At 41.0% G+C, this 12,577-nt stretch overlaps 1 protein-coding gene across 1 annotated transcript in view; it reads left to right on the forward strand.

Moving 5' to 3' along the window:
- Ssh2 (slingshot protein phosphatase 2) overlaps positions 1-12,577 on the forward strand; it is a 254,058-nt gene that overhangs the window by 99,947 nt on the left and 141,534 nt on the right. Inside the window, exon 2 of the mRNA XM_051158006.1 lies at positions 9,179-9,222. Within this exon, the coding sequence (XP_051013963.1) occupies positions 9,179-9,222 (44 nt within the window). The remainder of the gene's footprint in view (positions 1-9,178; positions 9,223-12,577) is intronic.

Below are 12,577 nucleotides of genomic sequence, written 5' to 3' on the forward strand. Positions count from 1 at the left end.
GTGCTCTGCTGGGCCAGCTCACAAAGGCCACAGCTGTGTTTGCAGACTGCTGACATCCCCTTATAGGAAGAGCGTGGAGGGTCCTGGGATCTCCTGAGTATTCAGCCACCCCTCCCAACCTGTTGCATCCAATTCTGCCCTAAATGCACATAGCCTCAAAGTCTCAGGAATGGTCAGGTGGAAAAGGACCAGGGAAGTGCTTTCTATCTACACAGCCCTGGAGAGCCATCATCTATGCTGAGGGCAGACTTTCCAGTGTGGCTACTTTAAGGTCACCCATGCTCCTGCCCATAACCCTTCATCCATTGCTCTGTAAGTAAGCTTAATAAACCAAACCATTGGTTCCCCACATGCACTCTGGGAGAGCCATGCCCCAGGTTGTTGTTGAGGCTGTAGGAGGATGCGGTAGAGTTGTTTGTTTGTTTTTGTTTTTTAATGTTTTTTTACACCGGGGAGACTGTTTCTTTTGCCTACATGTTCTGCTAGCTAGTCAGCAGAATTGGGAGAGGTGCATAAAGATAACTGTAGATTCTTTGCCGCTGCTGCTTCTTCAAGACGAGGACTCCAGTTCGTCTCCTGGAATCTGGGCTGTCCTTTAATGCATCAAGAAAGTGTAGCGTGAATGACACCTCTGCCAGCTCCAAGCCTAGCCTCCTTTTAGAACCTTGGCTGCTATGCAAGAAGCCAACCCTGAAACTACTCTTTGAGGAGGCCCAAGTCATATCAGAGATCCCTTAGGCACTCCAGTGGACATCTTCAGAGAATCCCAGCTTTACAGCCATCCAGGTTAAGACAACAGTCGTGAGAGTGGAGCTGCTTGGATCTTCATTTGCAGCCCATCTGCTGTACAGCAGCACTGAGGGGCTAGTCCTGAGTGAGCACCAGCTAAGTACTCCTTGAATCCATTTGTTACAAAGCAGTTAATAACACAACTGGCTTCATCCTCATTTTCTTTTTTTGTAAGATTTTATTTTCTTTATTATGCATACAGTGCTCTGCCTCCATGTACACCTGCAGGCCAGAAGAGGGCATCAGGTCACATTATAGATGGTTGTGAGCCACCATGTGGTTGCTGGGAATGGAACTCAGGACCTCTGGAAGAGCAGTTGGTGCTCTTAACCTCTGAGCAACCACTCCAGCCCTCATCCTCAATTTCTTTGTTTCTAGGAAATAGGCTAAGCTTTCTCTAACAAGTAAGCCAAGTGCTAGGATTGGTACCTGTATTAGGCAGAGTTTTTCAGAGATACAGAACCAACAGAAATTTCACAGGGGATGGGTGGGAGGGGAGGCAAAGGGAGGGAGAGAGAGAGAGTTTATTGCCAAGGGCAGAGACAACTGATAGATAACATCTGTCTATCTAGTTAATGGATAATCCAGTTTCTTGGCTACAGAGCTGTCATGTTAGGGGACCTAGCATTTTAGACCCATAATTGCAATACTGCTTGATAGCCTTAACCCCAAATATCTACCTTTGTCCCAGCAGTCCACAGCTACTTGGTGCTCCCCAAACCTACTAAAAAAGTTTTGATTTTTTCTGTTCTCTGTGCCTCTGCCTGAAGTAAATTTGCTCTTACCACTTGACAAAAACCTACTAGTTTCAGCCCGGTGTAAAAGTTAACTTAGGTAAAGCATTTCTCAATCCTATAGTTATTTATTCCTGTGATGCTTCTATGCTATACTGTTTATAATTTTGTTCTAGCCCAAGTGAGGCAATTTACATTTTTAATGGAACTTAGGACCTGAGTTACAATGTGAACTATGCAAGGATAAGTGACCAGTTTTGTTTGTTTGTTTGTTTGTTTTTGCCTACACATAAGACATTAGTCAGCTGTTGTTGAAGGTATGAATACACAAATGAGAGCAAGTGAATTGTCTTCTTAGTTAAAAGGAAGGCATAAGTATGTCTTCCAGATTTTAGGGTGCAGCTTCTGAAAAACAACAACAAAATTATTTCAGCTTCTTAAAGCTAAAATGTTACTAACATATAGTCCTCAGTTGCTGGAAATGCATAGCCAGTTGGTTTCAAGTGTTCACCATTAACAAGTCTATCTAGCCAGCCTCTCCGGTCACTTGATTTGCCTCGTCACCCAGTCCTATCCTGTACTGAGGGCATTGTGCTAAACAGGTGTGACTAGGCATGGCTCCTGACCTTAAAAAACCTCACAGCTTATAATAGTGAGAGATAAATGAAGAACTCGTTCATAACACAGAACAAGAACTTGGTGGTGCCACAATTAGTTGTTAGAATCAGAGGGAAACAGATGTTGCCAGGTGATATAAGAAATATTATGTCTGACATTTGAAACCAGCTTTGAAGACCAGTGAAGAATACACAGCAAGGAGAAGGACTGACCGTCCACGGTGACGTAAGAGCACAAGCAAGGCAGGGGAATGACAAATGAATGCACAGCCATGAAGCATATACCAAGTGTAACGAATTGGGGGAGGAGCTACTGCTTACACTCTGACCAGCCCATTGTTTTTCACAGCCTGTGTCTCTGCAAATGAGGCTCTTGTTATACTTTTTCCAGATGTGTCAGTTACTTTTCTCATTGCTGTCATCAGATACCTGACAGAAAGCAACTCACATATGTAAAGGGGATACCATCCATTGTGGTGGGGAGGGCGTGACAAGAGCTTGTATTGCCTGTAGTCAGGAGGGAAAGAGGGACAAATGCTGACACTCATCAGGATTTCTTCTCTTTCCTCTTATTCAGTCTTGGATCCCACCCCATGGGAGGATGCTACCCCATTTAGCTTGAGTCCTTCCTTATTAAGTATCTCTAGAAATGCTATCACAGAAAAGCCCAAAAGTGTATGTCCTGGATTATTTTAAATCCAATCAAGTAAACAATGGAAATTAACCATTACTGTGACCTATTTTTATGTGTAGGTATTAAACAGGTTAGTCAGAATGCATCAGTCTTTCAATCAACAGTTAATAGTTCCAGAATATCTTGAAGTTAAATGTACATTTTAGGATTGCCTACCATATTGTTTCGTGGTCAGTTGTTGTTGTTGTTTTTCTATCCACAAATAATCACACATTTTAAATAAAATTTGAAAATAAAATGGTGTGTGTGTGTGTGTGTATGTGTGTGGGTAATGATCATTTAATTAATTAGGTCTCTTCTGTAACAAATCGTTTTACCCACTGCAGAACTAAAAGTTATTCTACACTTTTCTCCTGGTATTTAAAAAAATATTTTGAGATTTATTTACTTCTTACTTTGAGAATGAGTGTTTTGCCTGCGTGTGTGTGTATATGTACATCCCATGTGTGCCTGGTCAAAAGAGGGTTCCAGGTGCTCTGCAACTGGAGTTTACAGATGGCTGTGAGCCACCACGTGGGTGCTGGGAATCGAACCCTGGTCCAGCGCCAAAGTAATGAGTAGTCGTAACTGGTTAGTCATCCCTCCGGCCTTCTGGCCATTTTTAATGTTCAGAACAAGTAGGTTATTTGTCATTTTTTTTTCAGTAGCAAGGTGTGATGCTATGTGACAAAGTAGGTGGTTAAATCTGATGCTTGTTAGAATAGAATAGTGTCAGCTACCTTTCAGATTCTACTATTAGAAACTGTATTGCCTGATAATTATCTGATTGAATAAGCATTGTTGCATTGAATTTTGCAGAAATAAACCTAATTGCATACTTTCTCCATTTTTAAAAAATCCATTTGCCCTAAGGCCTTCAATGGTTTAGTATACAAAGTTGCTTAATGGTTGCTTTTTTCCCCCCAAGTACTCTAAAGAAGAAGCAAATAATTCACTTGCCTAGCTCCTGTTAAGGGAGAAGGTTACTGTGTTTGTAGATATCACATTTGAAATACTTCTTTGCCTTGTTCTTTTTCTATCACAAGCATTTTCCACTCTTTCCGTGCTACCTTAAAGTGTAGAAGTCATAAATAAAGATGCAAAGGGTATCATTTTGTTGTAAGCATGAAAAGTATAAGCTTCCTTTTCTAGCTCTTCCCCACCCATCACGGGATATAAAGTCAGATTCTTAGGTTACCGACAGCTAATTAGGATGGATGGGCTCAGTGACACGCCTGTAATCCCAGCACTTGGGAAGGAGAGGCAGATGCATCTCTGTGAGTTCAAGGCCAACATGGTCTATAGAGTGAGTCCAGGAAAGCCAAGGCCACACAGAAAAACCGTGTCTCATAAAAACAAAACAAACAAAAACCCCAAAACCTGAATTCACATGATGACTTTACTACTGATTGGCTTTGTACAGGTCCTGTGAGGTGGCAGTATATAGTGAGTGACAGGGCACATGAAGTTCCTGGTCCATACAGGAACTCTGTAATGGTAGTCAGCCTCTGTAGATACCGACGATTCGAGCTATTTGTGTTTTGTAAGGAAATATTAAGGATATTTTTGCTTTAAATATTCTTTGTACAATTCTCATGAACAAAAAAAAAACCCTCCAATGAGCTGAAAATAACTTGAGTTATTTCTCTTTAGGGACACTCATTTTAGAAACGAGGGCAAACATATGGAGACAGTAACAGCCCATAAATATATATGAGAGGGTAACCTTTTTACTTAATACCAAAACCAAGCAAATTGAGACCAGAAAAAGATCTAACAGACTGGCAAAAACTGAACATCAGCAAAAATTGGTGATTCTTGGACTTAGTGCAACTCATTGAAATCCTATTCCTTACTGGTAGGAATATAATCAGCACAGTCACTTTGAAAAAAAAATGACTTGATGCTCTTTTGTAAAGTTGAATTCTTATAACTGTATAGTTTCACATGTTGGTATATATTCTGTTGAGTGGAAGGGTGTGGATAGCAATGTTATGTTGTCAAAAAAATTGTTTGCTTGTTTGTTTGTTTGTTTGTTTGTTTCGAAACAGGGTTTCTCTGTGTAGGCCTTGGTACACTGGACTCTCTTTGTAGACCAGGCTGGCCTCGAACTCACAGCAGCCTGCCTGCTTCTGCCTCCCAAGCACTGGGATTAAAGGTGTGCACCACCACACCCAGCACATTGCTGTTTTTAACAAAATCTCAATCATTCAGTTTTACCAATTCGGGATCCAGATGTTGGGATGGAAGGCTGCTAGCTTCGAGAGGCCGAGAAAGCACCCAGAAGGCCTTCTTCCTTAGCTGACATCCTTCTCCGCACTGTCTCAAAAACCCCTCAAACTCAATGCCTCTTCCTTCTACTTCCTGTGTATCTCTCTCTCTATCCTCCTAACTTCCTCTTACTCTCTATGGTTTTTTCCTTATGTCCACTCCCTGTCAACTAGCTGCTTGCTCCACCTTTTGACCCAGGGTTAACTTTATTTAATCCTGTGTACAATACTCATGCAGAAAACTCTTGGATTAAAGGTGTGTGCTAGGGCTGAGCCACACCACAACTAGAAACAGGTCTTTCAAGTAAACAACACAGTCTTGGGGTTCACAGTGTGATTAAATATCCTGCAGCAATACATACATTGTAATACAATTTGAAGCCATTAAAAAGTCAAAGTAAATGATACATTAAGAATATAAAGCTGAAAAAGAAAAAAAAAAAAAAAGACTATAAAGCTGGGGCTGGACAGATGGCTCAGAAGTTAGAAGTGGTGACTGCACTTCCTGAGGTCCTGAGTTTAATTCCTGGCAACCACATGGTGGCTCACAACCATCTATACTGGGATCTGATGCCCTCTTCTGGCCTGCAGATGTACATGCAGGCAGAGCACTGTATACACAATAATAAATAAATTGTAAATAATAATAATGATAATAATAATAATATAAAGCCTGGATGGAGATGGTGGTGCACGCCTTTAGTCCCAACACTTAGAAGGCAGAGAGATCTCGGTGAGTTTGAGGGCAGCCTGGTCTATAGAGAAAACCTTGTCGCCAAAAAAAAAAAAAAAAAAAAAATCGACACCAACAGAAAGAATATAGGCATGAGCTGGCAAGATAGCTAGGGATAAAGGGGTTTACCTGCAAGACGGATTACCTGATGGCTGGATGTGGTGGCTCACGCCTGTAACCTCAGCATGTGGGATCAGCTGAGTAGGAGGATTTCCGTGACTTAGAGGCCAGCAGGAACACACAACAAGATTGCATCTCTCAATTAAAGTGAAAAGACAAAGAATGGGTTGATAAATGGGCAGAATGAATCGATGGTGAAACAGTAAGTACAAATGCTAATGATAAAATCTAAAGAGGGGCATACAGGCTTACTTTAAGGCAGATCAACTTTTCTATGTATTTGAAATAGTCTTACAATAAAATTGAGTGGAAAATTACAAGCTTTATTATGATAGGTGCATTATGAAGTAAGACAGGAATGGAAAATAAATAAGAACACAAGAATAAATAAGACTATTCCAGCTCTTAAGTAGAATAGTGTTCAGTTTACTACTTTACCTCATTACTTAAAAAATATGAGAGGAATGTATCAGAATTTGAGAGATATCAGTAATAATAATAATGGAGCACTGTTTATTAAATTATATCCCAAAAAATTATTTCTATTGATTAAGTTCTCTGGGCATACTGTATGTCTATGTCTGTGACTCTGTCTGTGTGTGTGTGTGTATGCAAGTCCGCGCGTGTGTGTGTGTGTGTGTGTGTGTGTGTGTGTGTGTGTGTGTGCGCGTGTGCGCGCGCTGCCCATAGTTTGACCTAGGAATACTCTCCCCCATCATTTCTCCACCTTATTTTGAGGCTGGGTCCCTCTCTGAACCTGAAGCTTGCTGGTTTCCGAGACTGGCCAGCAAGTTCTAAGAATCCACGTGCCTCTGAATGCTGGGCTAAAGGATGTGTGCCACCACACTGGACCTTTTTTTGGGGGCGGGGGAAGCTTTCTAGGTTCGGTGTATTAATTCAAAAGATAGTGGGTTTTTTTTTTTTCCATTTTAACACCTTTCTTTTTGAGTTCCTAAAGATCATATATTCTGACCCTAAAGCCTATTCTTCAGCAAAGGCTGCCATGCACTAGGACCCCTGTGGCCTCCTCTAGGAATGACGTCTCCGCAGTGGACGGGGAATGAAGAAGGGGTGAATGGGGCGGCCACATAAACTACACACGTCGGTGGCTCACTGGAAACAGTGCACACATCACCTTAGATTATTTTTCTCTTACTGCTTCCGTGTTTCCCAAATTGGGCAAAAGTGATGACAGAACAAATATTAAAATTAAGAAGCAAATGTAAAGGGGAAAATCCTCATGGTGTCATTAATTCTATCATCTTTTCTCACTTTTCCACCATCAACGTTCTTGTCTCTGTGAAGGCCTATATATTATAGTGACATAACTAATTCCCAGTGTAGGCCAGGACTAGGTAAATCATAGTTTTCAACTAGGCAGAAGGGAGTATACTGTGGTTTTAATTAAAGCATCACCCTATGAGTTTCCTTGGACAACTATTTCCCTTTTGTCAGTTTTACTTTCTTAATTGATAAAGCATTTATTGAGTTTAATTTTCCATAGGACCCTATTAATTTAATATGCCACTAAATTACAGCTTTACTGTTACACAGTGTATTTATTTATAGAGTGTGTGTGTGTGTGTGTGTGTGTGTGTGTACGCATGCCACAGCAGACATGTGGAAATCAGATGACAACTTGCAAGAGTCAGTCCTTTTCTTCTGTCGTCATCTCATGCCATCAGTCTTAGGGACAAGGCCCTTTACCACTAAAGCATCTCACTAGTCCTGATTCCTTGTTTCTTATTTTACTCATTTATCCTGTTCCATGTTCTAATCTGCAATGAATATACTCTCACCAACCCTCTGAATTTTTGCTTTTATTGAAAATAGATTTTTTCTTTTTTAATAATTTATTTATTTGTATTTTACGTACATCAGTATTTTTGCCTACATGTATGTCCATGTGAGGTTATCAGATACCTGGAGCAGGAGCTATAGATACTTATGAGCTGCCATGTGGGTGCTGGGAATTGAACTCAGGACCTCTGGAGGAGTAGCTAGTCTCTCAACCGCTGAGCCATCTCTCCAGCGCTGAAAATAGATTTTTTTCTTCATACATTATAATATTCTGATCACAGTTTCCCCTCCTACTCCTCCCAGTTCGTCCCCACTTCCCCTCCCATTTGTATCCACACCCTTTCTGTCTCTTGCTAGAAAACAAACAGGCATCTAAGGAACAATATGAAAGCAAAATAGGTCAAAAAGAGGCAAAGAAAAAGTGTAAGAAATGCATATAGATGCAGAGATGCCTGCATTCACACACACAGGAATCCCATAAATACCCAAAACGAGAAGGCATAATATATACACAAAGGGCCTGGGGGGAAAGCCTTGACTTAACATTATGAGCTGTAGAACCTCCAAAGATGCAGTTGAGTTTGTTTTCTGTTGGCCATACACTGCCAGACACAGGGCCTACTAGTGAGAGTAATTTGTTTTCCCAGTGAGACTCCTTTGGAGAAAATTATTTCTTTATTTCCAAGTGGCTATCAGTTGGAGATAGTTTCTGTATTAGGGATGGAGGCCTGTGTCTGCTTTTCCATTTTGCTTTAGGACCCCATGTGGTGCAGAGCCTCGCAGGCTGTGCAGGCTGCCTCTCTCTCAGTGAGTTCATCTGGGCACCACCCTTGTTGCATTCCTTGGCGTTCTCCATCCCCTTTAAGAAGTCATGAAGGCCAGGCGTGGTGTCGCATACCTTTAATCCCAGCACTTGGGAGGCAGAGGCAGGCAGGCCTATGTGAGTTCCAGGACAGCCAGAAAAACCCTATCTCCAAACAAGAAATGTACTTAATGGGTCATTCACAGTGTCTGGACATCATAAGTGCTCAGGAAGTGGGTAGCCACTATGTGGATGGCACTGGTGGGCCATGAGCACTCGGAAGGGTCGCTCCTGTTTAGTTTGTTCTTTGTGGATGAGAATTGTAGGTCATCTTGATGATGCTTGTTGGTAGTAATATGCTGAAAGTACCATAACAATACAGAACATATTTGGTTGGTTTTCAGAGGTAATTGTTTTAATGAGTAGCGTTTTATTTTCAGTGGAATTTGTAAACTGTTGCTGATATTTCTTCCAGAAACAAATTTTAGTGTTACCAGTCTCACTTAGTACAAATCATCTTTTATGAAGAAATTTTAGTTTAAATGCAGATCAACACGATTGGCCTATCTCTGCATAAAGCTTTGTAAACTTCCATTAGTTATGAGACCATTTTAATTTTTTGCAATTTCTGTTTATACAGGAGGCCGACAGTGGGGAGGAGGAATGCCAGTCACAGCCCAGAAGGTATGTTTGTTCATTTCATCTTATAGAATATATATAGTTATGTCTTTTTAAAAATCTTTTTCAGCCCTGCTGGATTTGTTTGTTTCTGTTTTACAAGATGCTCCGCTGATACTTCCCAAACCAAAAACAAAAAACAAAAAAACCCTGCTGCTCTGTGTAGTGACTCCCACCTGTAAGTCTGCGCACTCAGGACAGCAGACCCTGTCTCGAGAGCAAACAAACAGGCATGGAGAGCTGACTCAGCAGTTCAAGAGCTTGTTGCTCTTTCAGAGACTCCAAGTTCAGTTCCCAGCACCCACACGGGCCGCTCACAACCACCTATCATAATTTCAGCTCTCCGCATCTAAGACCTTTTTCTATCCTCTATGAGCGCACGCACACACACACACGCACACACACACACACACACACACACACACACATATGCCTTTAATCCCAGCACTTGGGAGGCAGAGGCAAGCAGATGGGTTCAAATCCAGCCTGGTCTATAGAGCAAGTTCCAGGGCAGCCAAGACTACACAGAGAAACCTTGTCTCAAAAAAAATCAATCAATCATCATCATGTTCACCATCAGCAGCATTTAGACAGGGGCATGAACAATGACTCAGTGGTTAAGATCATTGACTGCTCTTGCAGAGGACCTGGATTCAATTGCCAGCACCCACATGGCAGCTCACAGCAGGCTCTAACTCCAGTCCCACGCGATCCAACACCTTCTTCTGGCCTCTGAGGGCACCAGTCACTTACATGGTGTACAGACATACATACAGACAAAAACCCATACACAGCTTTTTTAAACTAGATAAATATTGTTTTTTAAATGAATAAATGGAACCCAGTAGACCAGTTACTAATTCAGAAAGATTTCAAATGGTAGATTGTTTTTCAATGTTATGGAAGGCTGGTGTGGGCTCAGTTTTTACCAAGTGTCTTGGGGGCTGGAGATGTAGCCCAGTTGATGGAGTCCTTGCCTAGCAGGCTCACAGTCCTGGCTTTGATCCCTGCCACTGCATAAGCCGGCATTGGGGGTCTACACCTGTAATCGAAGCATTTAGGAAGTAGACATAGGATGATGAGAGGTTCAATGCCATCCTTGGGTAAATAGCTAGTTTGAGGTTATCTTATGCCACAGAGAGAGCCCCTGTCTGGAAAGCTCTAGTCATTTAAGTGTTAACCAAATTTATATCTTCTGAAGTCAATGAATGAGCAATTATGAGTGATACAGTGGATATAATAAGCATGCTTATTATAGAGACAATAACCAGATTAAGGGAGTTTTATTCAGCCATAAAGAATAAGGGACTGGAGAGATGGCTCAGTGGTTAAGAGTACTAGAGGCTCTTCCAGAGGAGCTGGGTTTGATTCCTGGCAACCACATGTGTGGCTCACAACCATCTATAAAGGAATCTGATGCCCTCTTCTGGCATGCAAGTGTACATGCAGACAGAGTACTCATACGTTAAAAAAAAAAAGAGTAAATGAATAAAATTTTTAAAAAGAATAAAATTAGGTCACTTATAGAAAAAATCCACGAACTGGAAATCTTCAAATAAGCTAGATGCCAAAAGACTGTCTCATGTTGTGTATATATAAATTCTAGATTTAAAAAACAAACCATTAAAGTAGAAGGAAGAGTGTCTGAAGAAGGGAAGTAGGGTAGAGCCAGGGACGAGAGGAAGGAGTGTGGTCAAAGAAAGTAATTTACATGTATTAACTATAAAAAACTGAGGAAGCTGTGAGTGGTGGCGCACACCTTTAATCCCAGCACTCAGGATGCAGAGGTAGGCGGATCTCTGTGAGTTCAAGGCCAGCCTGGTCTACAAAGTGAGTCCAGGATAGCCAGGGCTACACAGAGAAACCCTGTCTTAAGAGAGAGGGGGGGGGGAGACCAATTACCTTGTACAATTAATGTATGCTAAAATAAAGAAAAGGAAAGAAAAATTAATAGGTATTTGTTACTGCTTATAAAATGTAGTTCGTTTTTTTAGTAACTGAGGTTATTAGCAGCAATTTTCTTGTTGGGACGACCATATACATTTTGACTTAAAGCTCAATTTCTCATTTTCTTACAGAATAGCTGGCAGTAAAATCTCATTTTGCATATAGCTAAGAGACAGAAACTCAGTAGACATTTTTCCAAATGCATATGTAAACATTACTGTTATTAGAATTAGGAAAGCATCCAAAGCATCCTTACAGTCCCTTGTAGATCCAGTCTCAGGCTTTACAGATTGTCTTGGTGTTCACTGGAATGGTTTTCCCTCCAAAATAATTACATGGTTGTGATACAGTAAAACTCTAATATTTTATTTACATCACAACTTTCAAGTCATGAAAAGCCATAAAAACCTGCTTTAAAGTTAGTAGTAACAATTCAGTTTACATGAAAAATATCACTTGCACAAATATGAAATTAAAGAAAAACCTAGTGGTACCCATTTAAAAGTATCATAATTTACCAGTCTAATTTCCTATCCGCAGCCCTTTCCAAGCTGTTTTTAAGTTTAATAGCCTTCATCTGACTCAAAGCAAAGAAACTGTCTTCCTTATAATTAAATGTTCCTTGTAAAGGTTAAGTTCTGTGTCTTTGGCTACTGAAGATCATTCTGGCACTCTGCATCAATTACCATAAAATAAACCAACACTGAATCTTTTCATTTGACAGGACTCAACTCATCAGTCTGTATGCTCAAATACCCTAGCTAGTAGAATAAAGGTAGTCCTAAACTATTTAATTTGGTTTTTTTTTTTTTTTAATTTATTTTTTTAGGCCGGGTGCTGTTGGTGGCATATGCCTTTAATCCCAACACTCAGGTGGCAGAGGTAGGTGGAGCTTTGTAAGTGTGAGGCCAACCTGGTCTACAGAGAAAGTTCCAAGACAGCCAAAGCTACACAGAGAAACCCTGTCTCATAAAAACAAAAACTAAAACAAAGTATTTTATTTTAGATGTTTAAAATGCTTTTCCTGCGTGTGTGTAGGTGTACCGTGAGGGCGCTGAACCACTGAAACTAGAGCTACAGGTCTTCGTGAGCCGCCCTGTGGGCGCTGGGAGCTGAACCTGGGGCCTTTGCCAGAGCAACAAGTGCTCTTAACCACGGCTTCATTTCTGCAGCTCCAAAGTATTTTTAATGCCTTAATAATCTATTAATTAAATGCATGTGTTAAGAAAGCCATGAGTTAAACTTAATCTACCAATGTGATTTTACAAAACTAGATGCCTATAAAACCCTGTGGGCAGGCCAGGGATGTGGCTTAGTTGTACAGTACTTGCCTAGGATACTTTGGGTTTGGTCACCAACACTGCATAAACTGCGCGTGGTGGCACACACCTGTGTTTCCAGCATGGGAACTCGC

Source organism: Acomys russatus, chromosome 16 (genome assembly GCF_903995435.1).
Source record: "Acomys russatus chromosome 16, mAcoRus1.1, whole genome shotgun sequence".
NCBI lineage: Eukaryota > Metazoa > Chordata > Mammalia > Rodentia > Muridae > Acomys > Acomys russatus.